This window comes from Aethalodelphis obliquidens, unplaced genomic scaffold (genome assembly GCF_003676395.1).
Source record: "Aethalodelphis obliquidens isolate GAN/ISIS:26980383/991018 unplaced genomic scaffold, ASM367639v1 scaffold91, whole genome shotgun sequence".
Classification (NCBI taxonomy): domain Eukaryota; kingdom Metazoa; phylum Chordata; class Mammalia; order Artiodactyla; family Delphinidae; genus Aethalodelphis; species Aethalodelphis obliquidens.
The window spans coordinates 1,408,121-1,423,722 of record NW_020838035.1 but is presented as its reverse complement, the minus strand read 5'-3'; the positions used below and the strand labels follow the sequence as shown (position 1 = coordinate 1,423,722).

The window sequence follows — 15,602 nt, the reverse complement described above, 5'->3', positions numbered from 1 at the left end:
TACAAACTCGGAAAATAGCCCTTTGAATGTGACTTTGCTTATGGTGTTGTTTTAATTTTAATTTTTTGGTAGGATTTTTTTTCTCTTTCTTTTTTTTTGGCCACGCCTCGTGGCTTGTGGGGTCTTAGTTCCCAGACAGGGATGGAACCCGCGCCCCCTGCATTGGGAGCGTGGACTCTTAACCACTGGACCACCAGGCAAGTCCTTATGGTGTTTTTGGGTTTTTTTTTTTTAAACTGTGTACACTTTTTTTTAGGAGTGAAATTGGTCTATTTATTCTTCTCAATCTCGAATTAGAATTAGGAAGGCATTTCCTACTCTGAGGTTGAGAATAAATTTGTCCCTGCTTTCTTTGAATATTTTCATTGTTTAGCTTTTTTCCTCTTGGAGTTCATTTTGATGTGTCCTGGGAGGTATGGATCTCATTTCATCTGTTTTCAGAGGTCTTTTGAGATGTCCCCACACCATTTATTAAAAAGTTTATCTTCTCGGGCTTCCCTGGTGGCGCAGTGGTGGAGAGTCCGCCTGCCGATGCAGGGGACACAGGTTCGTGCCCCGGTCCGGGAAGATCCCACGTGCCGCGGAGCAAAAAAAAAAGTTTATCTTTTCTAGACAACAAACTAGTGGTTACCAGTGGGGGAGGGAAGGGGGGAAGGGAGAGATAGGGGTAGGGGATTAAGAGATACAAACTGCTGTGTATGAAATAAGTAAGCTACTGGGACTTCCCTGGCCATCCAGTGGATAAGACTCCACACTTCCACTGCAGGGTGCATGGGTTCCATCCCTGGTCGGGGAACTAAGATCCCGCATGCTGTGTGGTACGGTCAAAAAAAAAAAAGAGCTACAAGGATATATTGTAGAGCACAGGGAATGCAGCCAATATTTAATAATAACTATAAATGGGGTAGAACCTTAAGATATTGTGAATCACTATGTTGTACACCTGAAACTTATAAAATATTGTATCGCAACTCTACTTCAATAAAAAACGTGTAAAAAAAGTGAAATAAAGGAGACAGGGAAAATACAGAATTCATCTTTGCCACCTTGGTCCTGTAGGAGCTTTAGCTCCTAGGACTAGCCAATTCCTACGGACAGCAAATAACTGAGCTGTAAACGTGCTTCTCAAATGCAAAGCTACCCATGCAGATGCACACCCCACCCCCTGCTCTAAGGGGCTCTCATACTCGGGGCCACCATCCACCTGCCCTCATGCCCCCCCAGGGCAGGTACCAGACAACAAGGACAGTCCCTGCAGCCAGGACCTGATGAAATTATTCACACCAGCCCCTCCTAACCCTGCTCACCTGTTCCTTCCTGCAGGGCTCTCGTCTGGTTTCCCCCTTTCCCTTTGCCTCCTGACCGACCCTGGTGCTTCCCCGTGTAACCCTGCATGGTGTGTTGCGCCCCTTCCTCTTGGGAACTGTGAGTGGTCATCCGTCTTCTCAATATGGGTCATCTCCTGACCTGTTGGCCTCACCCCATACTTGAATAATAATAAAACCTACACGTTATCCTTCCTTCCTCCCTCCCTCTCTCTCTCTTTCTTTCTTCTTTTCTATTTTTACATCACAATACACCCTTTTTATTTTGGTCACACACTGCACAGTACAATTTTACAATGGAGTCAAAAAGAGAAGTCTGACGTTTAGTAAAGCATTATTTCATCTTGTATAATAACATGTTATTGACACTCTGGGTAGTTTAAGATTTTATTTAGACACAGTAAAGTTTATTTTATTGACGTATAGTTGATTTACAACGTGTTTATTTCCGCTCTACAACAAAGTGATTCCGTTATACATACATATACATTCTTTTCCACATTCTTTTCCATGATGGTTTATCCCAGGATATTGAATATAGTTCCCTGTGCTCCACAGTAGGACTTGTTGTTTATGCATTCTATATATAATAGTTTGTATCTGCTAACCCCAAACTCCCAATCCATCCCTCCCCCAATCCCTGCCCCGTTGGCCACCACGAGTCTGTTCTCTCTGTGTGTGAGTAGAAACAGTCAATCTTACACCATCACGTAAACGTATATTCTCATATGTTTTGCATATGTGTAGGTTCATGCAAAGGTACGTGGTTGAAGGAGTCATCATGTTCTCCGTTTTTATGAGATACTCTGTATTCTCATGTGGTCTTCAGACTTTGTAGAGAACAGTGGGCCGTCCCTCCGTAACAAGCAGTTTCCTAACTACATTTGAGAAAATGCATACGAGTGTAAAACCTACACTTTACAACACAACCAACATGGTCCGAGAGGATTAACCCAGGACTCTCGCCCACAGCCGTCAACGATAGACGCTCTCTGGAGCTCTCTGCAGATCATTTTGGCAGCGTTAATTCCCGCAAAGGTATCGTCAGGGACCGAGCAAGGATTTATCAGGTGGCTTTACCGGGCTGTCCTCATTCAGGGCAACTGCACTGTATGACACTCGTGCGTCCTGAGCCTGTAGGAATATTCAGAAGAGCAAACCCACAAATATCCAACCGCAGCTCCCGTTGGCCTCACGCCCTCTTCTGCGACTTCATTCTCATCAGTGTGTGCTCTGCCGCTAAACCTTTACCTCGGTTTCTTTTTCTTTTCTCCTGCAGTTTTCCCCCGACAACTCGAGCGTGTTGCTATAGTGACCGGCGGGACTGATGGCATTGGATATGCGACAGCGAAGCATCTGGCCAGACTGGGCATGCACGTCATCATAGGTGATGATTCACTTCCACAACTCCTCGTATCTTAGAGCGAGCGGGAGATACGCAGCTGCTTGCTCCTACGTGTATGGAAATATTGATGGGCTTCCAGATCCAACAAGGGCAGAAGGCGTAAGGGTGAATACTCGGAAACTGAAAGAGACAGGAAATTGTGTTGCGCTTTGTTTTTGGACAGGAGTCGAGGTTCTGCTGTGATGGGGATCATATATTTTTTTCCCTGTGTGATTCACTGCAGTAAACAACAATAACTGTGAATTAGTTTGCCAGACCTCTCCTAACAAATCATAGGACAAACTGGGTGGAGTAAACAGCAAACATTTTTCCTGTCCCAGTCCTGGAGGCTGGAATCTGAGATCCAGGTGTGGGCAGGGCTGGTTCCTGCTGAGGCCTCTCTCCTTGCCGTGTAGACTGCCGTCTTCTCCCTGTGTCCTCCCAGGGTCGTCCCTCTGTGTGTGTCTGTGTCCTGATCTCCTCTTCTTATAAGGACACCAGTCCTATGGGATCAGGGCCCACCCTAGTGGGTGGACCTCATTTTAGCTTCATCCCCTCTTCAAAGACCCCACGTCCAAATACGGCCACACTCTGAGGTCCTGGGGGTCAGGGTTCAACATATGACGTTGCGATGTCATGATTCAGCTCCCAACAATCTGAACAGCTTCTGCATGTCAGATTCTGAACCGAAACTCTGTGTTTCCCGTCTTCTTTCTGAAACTTTCTAATGGCTTATTTTGGTCCCTAAATCCTCTTTGAAAACGAAGGGACTTTCTTCTGCCAGGAAAGTGAAGACGGTTCAGGTGAGCTAATTTTACATTTGTGAACCTTCCCATTCAGCTGGAGGCAGAAGTTTAAATCAGCTGGACAAAAGGATATGGGGAGATGAGCTTTGAAAAGAGGCCATAATATTTATCATGCTCCTCCCGACATCATCTGGATTCAGTCAATCCCTTTAAGGTGTCCGTTTTTATGAAAATCGTACTGCAGGTCTGGTTTTAGGTGTTAGGGATTGCTTTCACTTCAGTCTTTCTAAACTATTACCCACGGCCCTTCATTCGTTCACTATCGATTCATTTCTTCCTTTCTCTCGTTTTTCCTCCATCGTGTGTTGAAGGATGATTACAGCTCAGACACAGCACTTGGGGCTGTGGATGTAAACACACGTGAATCTCTCTCCTTTGTGGGTCTGTCCGTAAGCTCCATCCACAGCCAGATTCCCCCTTTTCTGGCCCCTGAGTCCCTTCACATCTAGTGAGGCCTCAGTGCAGAAACTGAAATCCATCGTAGTATCGACCAGTTGTATTGGAATGCAGGTAGAAAAGTATATAAGGAAAAATATTGCCACATAATTGTACACGTTACGTCTTTATACAACAAATCACGGGATCTTCTGGGAGTTTAGTAACCCCTCCGATTTGGAGCTATGAGGATCTTTTTGTTTTCTTTGGTTGCGCTGGGTCTTAGTTGCGGCACGCAGGCTCCTTCGTTGCAGCAGGTGGGCTCCTTCGTTGCGGCATGCATGTGGGCTCTAGTTCCCTGACCGGGGATCGAACCCGGGCCCCCTGCATTGGGAGCATGGAGTCTTAACCACTGCGCCACCAGGGAAGTCCTGCTATGAGGATCTTAAACCTTATTTCAAGACATCTTCAAGAACTGAACCCTGATAGGAGAATGGGGCTTCCATTGGTGGCCAAGCCATAGATCCTGTCCATCCTGTCCTCTTTGTCTCGTCCACGTTCCCTTGGAGGCCGAATGGACGGTGATGATGTCCATTCTTCCCCATCGGAACTCACAGATGCCCTGAGTCCCACGTGGGACATCCCCAGGGGTCCAGTGTAGCCCTCTGCTCTTGGAGGGGCGGGGCTTACCTGGGCACACACAACTCTTCCCTCACGCCCTTACATTGGAACTTTTTTTTGCTTTTGCGAAACCTGACTGCACCATTAAAATTTCTTCCATTTCGTGGCCTGTCCCATGTTCCACTCTCTTTTCAAAGACTGCAGTTTCTTATGGTGATTCCCTTTTTCCCATAACCATCTATCTCTCATGTATGATGGGGTCTGGGGAATGGCCCACATTTGTCTTGCTCTGGGAGCCGTAGATCCCTTCTTGGTCTACTTCACTGTTCTTTGTCTCCATGGAGGGGTTCTTTTCATCAGGAATACGGCTAAGTCCCATTCTCTGTTTTCTCTTGTGTGTGTGTATTTTCTTTTTCTTTTTTTTCCCCCTCTTTCAATAAGTCTTTTTTTTTAACTTATTGGAATATAGTTGCTTTCCACTGTTGTGTTAGTTTCTGCCGTACAGCAAAGTGAATCAGCTGTGCATATGCACCTATCCCCTTTTTTTGGATTTCCTTCTCATTTAGGTCACCACAGAGCACTGAGTAGAGTTCCCTGTACTATACAGTAGGTTCTCATTAGTGATCTATTTTATACATAGTATCAGTAGTGTGTATATGTCCATCCCAATCTCCCAGTTCATCCCAGCTCCCTGCCTTTCCCCCCGGGTAGGTCCTATTCTCTTGATAGATGTGGACATGTTAAAAGTTTCTGAACTTGAAATGACCAACTTTATTTCATCACTATCCGTCACGCCCCTTAGATGAAGATGGGTTGCTTGCAGGCCAGGAGGTCTTGTGGGAGAGGGGATGCATCTGAGAATGTATATCTGAGGCTCCTTTATCAACTTGAGCACCTCTGTGAACTCTAGTCTCTCTGGGGCCTGAGAATATCAAGGCGGTAGGATGTGGGAGCAGAGGGTGGGAGCAGATCTCAAGACTGCAGGGCGACTGTGAGATGGGGATGGGCTCTAGCCCCCTGATTTGTTGACTTTCCTTGGAGGGGCAGCCTCTGTGGTCTCATTAGAGATATGACAAGCCTTCCATGTCTTGGATTTCTGCCGATATTCGGAAGACTCGGTCAAAGTGATGTCAGCTCTTGTAAAGGAAGAGCCATGCATCCCCTCTGAGGACCGGCTGGGCCTGGGCTAGTGGTGGGAAGATGCTGGCGGAGCAATCCAGGAGGAGCTTTCTAGTCTGAGCAAAGACGGGAGGCTGGCATCCAGTGCTGGGTGTCTCTGCCCCTGTGATCCCTCCACTGCAGGCACCTTCATCTTCTTCATTCCTGGTGAAACTAGGTGATGTTGGAAGACAGAGAAGTAAAAAGAGCCCCATTTCTGTGCTTTTTGCCTCAGTGTGGTGGTTTTAGCTCCTGAGGAAGTCTAGAGGGTTAGGTCACGAGGAGATCTAGAGGGAAGGTCAGGATGAGGTCTAGCTGGGTGATGAGTATGTACTGCAGACACGGGCACTGAGCACATGTGAGCAAGCCTGGGACACGGGCACCGAGCATATGTGAGCAAGCCTGGGTACCCAAGCGTTTGAGGACTGGAGCCCTGACTGGTATCACCTCCTTTAGGGGATGTTTCTTGAGCCTCAGGTATGGTATCCGTCAGCACCAAATTTCTACTTTTCTCGAGTTAAACAGAGAGTAGACAGCACGTCCTCACCCACCTGTGTCTCCTTTCCCACTAACGTTCTGATGTCCCTGATTGAACTCTCCCCGAGGGACACAGTTCTGACCCTCCCTGTCAATCCGGTCACATAGGGAGTCTTACCGCCTCTGTGTGTCTTTGAGGGGATAGTTGAACATATCCTGAGAGGGACAGTTTTTCTTCTTACGTGACAGCTGGAGACAAGGTTGCTTAATGAAACATTATCATTGGGCAGAATGCATTTTTCTGTTAAACACAGATTAAGAGATGGGTTTCATCAATTCCGCACTCTCAGTCCCGAGGCCATGAATATTTACAGAATAATCAATTACTTGCTGAAGAATTGAAGTGATAGTCTGGGTCCGAGTCCAGCCCATTAGTGCTGCTAAGAATGCATGAATTATTCAGGTTCCCATCTGTTCACAGTACCTTAGTTCCTACTGTTTCAAAATACCGTTTTGGTGGAAGAGCCCTCTTTATTCATAATTCTTAATAAGCGGTCATCTAAGGTCTAGACCAGGGGTTGGTACGTTTTTTTCTGCTATAGGCTGGATGGTAAATATTATCATAGGTCTCTCATGCTCATCAGCTCTGCCCTTACAGCAGGAAATCAGCAACGGCCAGTACTTAAAGGACATGGCTGTCTAAGCGATGGGCCAGATCTGGCCCCAGGTCCGTAGTGTGCTGGCCCTAATTTGGGTCCACTCCGCCACAACAGTTGTGTTGCTTCTCGCAGATCTGGTGGCTAGGGTGTTGTCTCCAGGGAGCGGACCTGGATGTGAGAGGTTGTCCTTCCCACTCGACTTGGTACCCCTGACGCCTTGCACTGCAGCGCGTATAAAACCTAACCCCTGCTGCACGAAGGCTGAACGGAAGGCGGACCCACCGCGTCTGAGCCCTGCTGCTGTCGTGGCGGAGTGTTTCCGGGTACGCAGCCAGCACTCCGGAGATATATGGGCAGCACTGGCAGCTGTGTACGGTCGAGCATCCCATATCCAGCCCGTAAGAGGCAGCTGCTGAAGATGACCTTTGCCCCCAAAGTGCCTCTCCATCCCTCCCACACAATCCAGCCCTGAGTGCCTGAATATTTTTTTCTTTGATTTCTTTTTAAGTTTTTAAATTTCTGTCTTCTGTCGGAGCATAGTTGATTTACAGTGTTGTGTCAGTTTCAGGTGTACGGCAGAGTGAATCAGTTATACGTGTACATATATCCACTGTTTTTCAGATTCTTTTCCCATAGAGGTCATTACAGAGTACTGAGTAGAGTTCGCCGTGCTCTACAGTAGGTCCTTGTTGGTTATCTGTTTTATATCTAGCAGCGTGTATAAGTCAATCCCAAACTCCAAATTTATCCCTCCCCCCTGGTAACCACAAGTTCGTTCTCTAAGTCTGTGAGTCTGATTCTGTTTTGTAAATAAGTTCATGTGTGTCAGTTCTGTTTAGATTCCGCCTAGAGCCGATGTCATATCCTGATGGCCTGAGCACGCAGTGAGCTGCCCGCCGGGGGACGCTGCTGGCCGTGGCCAGTGTGTCCTGCAGTTCCATCGCTTCTCCCCAGCCCACCCTCAGCTTTCTTTCTTCCTCTGGACACTTATGTCTTTCTGACTTCATTTGAGCTTCTGCTACGCCAGCCCTTGATGTCAAGATGGTCTCAGGCTGGAGGGTAGCCCAGCAGCAGATGGTGTTTTAATGTTTAAAAATTGCACAAGTTTCAGAAACAAGCTCATACGTGTCTGCACCCCATGGATTCTTTGTGGTTTTTTTTTGGTCTTTGATGCCCGGCACATTTAGGGATGGAAGACATGCTTCTTTGCCACCCTGCCCCTGCACTCCCGCAGTGCAGGAAGGCTCTCCCAGCAAAACCACGTCATAACCGCATAATGTTTATTTCTTTGAGGAGCTGGAGGTGCAAATGACTTCTGCGGCTGCATCTTCTTGATGTCTGCAGCTCTGAACTTCTCCGAGGCGGTGACAGCTTCTATATTCCTTTTCGTTCACCCCCAGAGATGTCCTTTGCCACGTTTATCTTCAGCAGGGGGCATTTCTCATTCCCCCTGGGTTCACCACTTCTCCTCTCTTATATGTTTGTTACAAATACACCCGTTGCTGTAAACATCTTTTTTGTTGTTTTGTTTTGGAAAGGGCATTGCCTAGGTTCATTTGGGGACACTTGTCAGTGACACAGAGCACATAACACAGAGGAAAATAGTAGGGAATACTCTTAAGAGTGTGTAAGTGAGACCACGGGTACGTAAACAGCATGCAGAAATGCATGATAAAAGGATTGCTTGGTCGTGTACTTTCACGGAGACCTCAACAGGCTTTGACTGAGAGAACCAGCATCTTCCCAGGAGGGGCTGTGGCTGCAGGTGGGAGGGTGATGTAGGCGGGACCTGCCCCTCCCAGGCCCCTCAGCGGTGTCCTCTTGCCCCCTGTTGGTTCTCTGGGCGTCAGGGCTCCATGCCCAGCCCCGTGTTCACAGGTGCCAGCTCTGGCCTCCCTGTTGAAGGTCTCCTGTGACGCAGCGCCCAGGGAGTTTCAGGTGTGGCTTCTGCACAAGGTGAGAGGCGCTGCTTGAGGCCGGCTCCTTGATCAGGGATGCTGCCGGGAAGCAGGCTGGCCTGGCCTCTCCCCACCCCGAGCAGCAGATACATCAGGACCCCCTTAAAGTGAGGGCTGTCTGCGCACAGACGTAGGGAAGAACAGCCCGCCTGCCCTCCAGGCTCTACCCTCACGGTCAACACAGTTTCACCTACTCAGGCATTAAAGAAACCTCATTCACTTTCTTTCGCCCCAAATTTCAACTGGGACACCCTCATCCTTCACAAAAGACCCATCGCCACCCTTCTAAGCGAACGTTCCCAGCATCGCACCCGCTGATTTTACGGAGTCACGGGTAACGGGAGGAGACATCTCGAGCTCATGGTGGGAATGTCCTGCGATGGTTTTTTTTCTTTTTTAATTTTTTTTTTTTTTGGCCATGCCACGCGGCTTGCGGGATCTTAGTTCCCCGACCAGGGATGGAACCCAGACCCTCGGCAGTGAAAGCGCAGAGTCCTAACCACGGGACCTCCCGGGAAGTCCCCCGTGATGGTTTTTATAGCTCAAGCCACTGCGAACAGAGCGGTCGCCTGGACCAAAAGTCTCTCGAAAGATCTATGTCTGGTCTGACATGTCTGCTGACAGTTTCACGCTCATATGCTCTTGGTGTCCCCGTGGTCCCGATGCCGCTAGGTGCTTCGTGTCCCTGGAATTACTGAAAAGTAAGATGTCCCAGAAAGGCATCCTTTTGACCAATCCACCTAAAGAAAATGCATCTTCAGTGGATACGCTGAATCCGCTACAGTTGCTCCGATGGCCAAATTCAATGCCAGGACGGAAGGAGACACTTAGCGTGTTGTAGGGCTGTGTTTACTGTCTCAAGAAAACATGATTTCACATGGGGTAGCTTCCTTACCCTGAATTGTATCTTTTCTTTTCCTTGTAGGCGGAAATAACGAAGGCAAAGCGGAAGAAGCTGTGAGAAAGATAAGAGAGGAAACCCTCAATGACAAAGGTACTCTACTGCCCGGTGGACAGATGGCTCTACTGCTTGGTCTGGGGGCTGCAGACCCTGGCGTGGGCTCAGGGACCCGGATGGTAGAAGTGACTCTGGGCAGCGGTGTCTCTGATTCTTGGGCTTTTCTCGGGGGGGGGGGGGCTTTTGTCCTCCTTGGGGTGTGGAAGGTGGGAGCAAGCATGCTGCTACCGCAGCACCTGCTGGGGAGGGCGTTCCTTGTGAAACGGGCCCGTTTTCATTCCCTGTCGATCTCCAGGGCCCTCTGAGGCCCGTGTTCACTCAGGAACCGTTGGAGGCACCCTCCGGCAGGTACACCTGCTTTTCTCGGGTTCTTGAAGGGAAGATGTACCAAACAGGACCTGCCGGGTCTCACGGGGATCGGCGCTGCCCCGTCGTGCACCCCCGGGGCCTCCTCTGCCTATTGAACCCGGGGGATACACACACGGCCCTCACATCTTTCCTGACACCAACGCTCTCCGGTGCTTTCTGAGCCCAAGCCTGGTGCCTTATGTTTAAAAAAAGCACATGCAGGTCACGTTCTTGGCCGTCAGAGCCAGGGTGTTTCAAGCATCACCCAGAAGCTGAGGATTCCCATCTGTGGGCAGATGGCGATTCCCGAGAGACACATGAAAACCCCGGACGGACGGGTAAGGCCGTATCTGTCCCTTTGTGTCAAGACTCCCACTTGTGGGTGTTCCAGGTTGACCGTCCGGCCCTCTGCCCAAGGCTGGGGCGTGCTGACATTCCCAATGTCTCCCCTGCCCTCGTGGCAGGATGTCTTTCATCCTTTTCCTTTCCTCCCCCTTTTTTTTTTTTTAATGGGGGTAGAGTTGTTTTACAATGTTGTGTTAGTTTCTGCTGTACCGTGAAGTGGAGTTCCCTGTGCTGTACGGCAGGTTCTCATTAGGCATCTACTAGGATGCCTTTGATCTTGAGACAGAACACAGAGGGGCTTCCGCAGCTCTCCTGCAACACCAGGCAGCTCCTGCAGACGGAGGCGCTGCTTCTCTCCCTCGCCTGCCCCGGGGCAGAAGTGGTCCACTGTTGCGACAGCTGATCGTGTCACATGGGGTAGTTTCCTACCCCGTCCCTAGTTTGCAGTGGCTCAGGGGGCCTCTCTCTCCAACGCCTTGGTTTCCAGCCAGTGTGTATTTCCCGGGCCTCTAGCAGTAGCGTCACCAGGGGCAGGTGGTTAGAAGTGCTGATTTTCAGCCCTGAGCATGGAAACTTCTGCAGGCGGGGCCGGGAACCTGCATTTTCCCACGCCCTCCCCGGGAATCCTCCTGCCCCCCTCAAGTTTAAGAATCGCTGCTGTCGTGACCGCACGAAACCATAATTTCCAGACCAAAAGAGGAGCCTCGTGAGAACTGCCAAAGCGTGGGCTTCTTTTCATGACCTGAAAAACCTCTGGAAAGGATGAAAAAACAATTCACCCAAACTCGCTCGTGTTACAGCCCTAACCAGTCAAGGTGCCGGGGTTCATCTGGGGCTACGTGTGCTTCCGTAAAACGTTTAAGAGCCTCATGTGTTCTGACAGAGCTGTAATCCGTAGCCCTGATTGATGGCAGGAAAGAACGTTCTAGAACATCTTTAGACAGTTTCCTGGTGGCATCAGCTTTGTACGCTGCGACTCACGGTTTGTGCAGAAAGCTCACGGATTAAAGGGAAAACGCCTCCGTAGCAGCTCTGTGCTGGAGGGGAGGCCCCCAGGGCCTGCGCTGGGCAGGGTGGTGATTCCTGATCACCCAGGACGGTGATGTCAACGTCCCTCTGGTCAAGGCTGGTGACAGAGCCTCGGCTGTGTCTGCTCCTGTGTCTTCATTTCTAGCAAGTGACACCAAGTAGATCTATGAAATTTGCATCTGGGAGAAGTAGTCGTCGGGGCGGACAGTCAGTCGGGTGCACGCTGACAGCAGAGAGAGCCCAGGGGTCTGCACAAGCCCCAAACCCCAGCCTGCCTGCACCCCACTTGCTGGCAGCCCCCTCCTCGGGCATCCATGTTTATGGAAAGGGCGAGGCTGGGCGTCCTTGGTGGGTAGCAGCCCTGCGCTGGTCCTGGTGTTGCTTGGAGCTGCCCTTGCCCAGAAGCTGGCAGCGCTCAGGGAAGCTCAGGTTCCCCCTGGCCTGGGAGGGGACATGGGGGCCAGGGAGGTGTCTGGACACAAGCTGAGTGACCCCTGAGGTCTGCAGCAGGGATATGGTCTGAGCCAGGGTGAGCGTGGCCACTCCCACGGGGGCTGGTCCAGTGAGGGAGTGAACCCTTGATGACACACGCACACGCACCTTTTAAAATTCCTCGTGTGCGTTGAACCAGACGTGAAGGCAGCGCTGTCTGTATTTGACACCAGAAGCCTGGCACTTGGAAGTCGGTCCGTGGACACCGCAGCCCGTGCACGCCTGGAGGGGTCCACGGGACAGGTGGGAGATGCTGAGACTGGCCAGAGGAGGATGGTTTGGTGGTGGTCCTCGAACTGTCGTTGCTGAATTCGCATCCAGCCTCGGGATTCCCCCAAGCCAAGGTCCAGCCAGTCCCGGGGGAAGAGGGGCACTCCCTGTGCCGGGGACCCGCTGTGCAAGGGCAGCGCCGGTGGGGACACTGGGTCTCCCTGTGCATCGGTGGCCGTCGGTCGGCCCTCACCCTTCCTCTTGGTTTAGCTCCCTGCCGACTCGGCCGGACCCGGTCGGGGTCAGGATGCTCTCAGGAGTGGAACCCACAGCCCTGCAGAGGTGCTTCTGTCCAGACTGCTGCAGCCTCTGAGGGTCTTGTCCCCACATCCCCTGGCTTCCCACTTGGCCAGGGGGAGCCCCACCTGTTCCTCGCTTATGGCTCTTCCATGATTCTCTGGATTCTTCTCTTTTTTTTTGGAGCAAATCAGCAGATAGCCTGAGACTAGCAGATGACTGTCGAGAACACAATTATTTCTTTTTGAAATTTTTATTGTGGTATAGTTGCTTTACAGTGTTGTGTTAGCTTCTTCTGTACAGCAAAGTGACTCAGTTATACATAATACATGTATCTATTCTTTTTCAGGTTCTTTTCCTATATAGGTTATTACGGAGTATTGAGTAGAGTTCCCTAACACAATTATTTCTAAATGCCGAATTTCTCTGTAGCCTACCTCCCCCCTCATCTCTGTACTGACCCTTTTTTCTTAGTTCTTCGTTGAATGCTTTCTGTGCTGTACCATCTGCCTTTGACATCACAGTCAGTTGAGGTCATGTTTGGGGCTGGGATGGGAGGATACCTGCCTATCAGTGTATAACTAGTTTGGCTTTCGGAACGATATATTCGCGAGTATGGTCTCAGGAATCAATCATTTCTCAACCTAGAGATTTCCAGGGAAGAGACTTTTCATACCTTATCACCATGTATCCATGGTACCAAAACCTTTATTGTTCTTGAGTAATTATGTGCTGATGCAAGCTCTCTTATTTGGAGCAAATAGTCTTGCTAATTTACCAAAAAAAAAAAAAAAAAAAAAACCCACCCCCAAATACCAATAAAAACCCGAACACCACAAAAAGAAACAGCAAAATGGCATAACAACGTTCAAATGAACCCAAATGGAAACAGATAATTTAAATACTTTTAAAAGGACTCCAGGCAGGTAAACTTTGCTTTGCCCATTTCACAGTGACACACGCAACCCACGAGGGAATTCCCTAGTCCCAAATCCTAGGAAATGTGGTGTCTGTTCTTTGTTTTTAAAAGGAGAAAGGCATCCCTTGCTTTGTGTCACTGTTCCACACTTTTCCACGGTCAGCAGTGTCTTCCTGGACAATTTTACACCTTTCTTAACGTTATTCTTTTAAAAAATCTTTTAAATTAAAGTATATCGTGTTAGTTTCAGGTGTATAGCACGGTGATTCAGTTATACATGTACATAGATTCCTTTTCAGATTGTTCTCCTTTCTCGGTTATGACAGAATATCGAGCAGAGTTCTCTGTGCTCTACAGTAGGTCCTTATTAGTTATGTATTTTGTATACAGTAGTGTGTCTGTGTTAACCCCAGACTCCTAATTTATCCCCCCCCCCGCCACCTTTCCCCTTTGGTAACCGTAAGTTTGTTTTCCATGTCTGTGACTCTGTTTTGTTAATAAGTTCATTTGTATCATTTTTTAAAAAGATTTATTGATTACTTATTTATTTATTTTTGGCTGCGTCGGGTCTGAGTTGCAGCATGCAGGCTCTTCGTTGTGGCGCGCGGGCTTCTCTCTAGTTGTGGCGTGTGGGCTCTGTAGTTTGTGGCACGCGGGCTCTCTAGTTGAGGCGTGCGAGCTCAGTAGTTGCGGCGTGCTGGCTTAGTTGCCCCGCAGCATGTGGGGCCTTAGTTCCCCTGACCAGGGATCAAACCCGCGTCCCCTGCGTTGTAAGGTGGATTCTTTACCACTGGGCCACCACGGAAGTCCCTGTATCATTTTTTATTGAAGTATAGTTGATTTACAATATCGTGTTAGTTTCAGGTATACAGCACAGTGATTCAGTTTTGTACATATATTCCTTTTCAGATTCTTTTCCCATATAGGGTATTATGAGATACTGAGTAGAGTTCCCTGGGCTGTTCAGTAGGTCCTCGTTGGTTGTCTATTTTATATAGAGTGGTGTGTATATGTCTCCTAATTTATCCCTTCCCCCCTCTCTCCCATGGTAACCATAAGTTTGTTTCCTACGTCTGTGACTCTATTTCTGTTTTGTAAATAAGTTCATTTGTACCATTTTTTAGATTCCACATGCAAGCGATATCATATAATATTTGTCTTTCTCTGGCTGACTTACTTCACTTAGTATGATAATCTCCAGGCCCATCCATGCCACTGCAAATAACATTATTTCGTTCTTTTTTATGGCTGAGTAGTATTCCATTGTATACATGTACCACATCTTCTTTATCCATTCATCTATTGATGGACGCTTAGTTTGCTTCCATGTCCTGCCTATTGTAAATAGTGTTGCTATGAACACTGGGGTGCATGTATCTTTTCAAATTATGGTTTTCTCCTGTCTTTTTGATTTAACTTAAAATGGCCCTTATTGACAGTTTCCTGTTTCCTACAGGCATCCTTTTCTTTCCCCCTTTCATTTTTTTTAATTGAAGTACAGTTGATGTACAGTGTTATATATTTCACGTGTACAGTATAGTGATTCACAACTGTAAAGGTTATACTCCGTTTATAGTTATGGAAAAATATTGGCTATATTCCCTGTGTTCTACAACATAACCTTGTCACTTATTTATTTTATACCTAGTCGTTTGTGCCTCTTAATCCCCTCCCCCTATCCTGCCCCTCCCCCCTTCCCTCTCCCCACTGGTAACCACTAGTTTGTCCTCTGTATCTGTGAGTCTGCTTCTTTTTTGTTATATTCACTAGCTTGCTGTATTTTTTAGATTCCACATATAAGTGAGATCATAGACTATTTGTCTCTGTCTGAGTTCCTTCATTTAGCATCGTGCCCTCCAAGTCCATCCATGTTGCCGCCAATGGCAGGATTTCATTCTCTTTTATGGCTGAGCAGTATCCCACTGTGTATATATGCACCACATCTTCTTTCTCCATTCATCTGTCTGTGGACACTTAAGTGGCTTCCGTGTCTTGGCTGGCGTAAACGGTGCTGTTATGAACGTTGGGGTGCGTGTATCTTTTCGAATTATGGTTTTCTCTGGGTATATGCCCAGGAGTGGGATGGCTGGGTCACATGGTAGCTCTCTTTTTACTTTTAAGGACCCTCCGTCCTGTTCTCCAGAGTGGCTGCACCAACTTACATTCCCAGCCACAGTGCAGGAGGGCTCCCTCTTCTCCACGCCCTCTCCAGCATTTGTTATTTGTGGTCTTTTTGATGAC

At 48.6% G+C, this 15,602-nt stretch overlaps 1 protein-coding gene across 1 annotated transcript in view; it reads left to right on the top strand.

Moving 5' to 3' along the window:
* DHRSX (dehydrogenase/reductase X-linked) overlaps positions 1-15,602 on the top strand; it is a 202,961-nt gene that overhangs the window by 27,914 nt on the left and 159,445 nt on the right. Inside the window, exons 2-3 of the mRNA XM_027095502.1 lie at positions 2,605-2,712; positions 9,689-9,757. Coding sequence (XP_026951303.1) covers positions 2,605-2,712; positions 9,689-9,757 — 177 coding nt within the window. The remainder of the gene's footprint in view (positions 1-2,604; positions 2,713-9,688; positions 9,758-15,602) is intronic.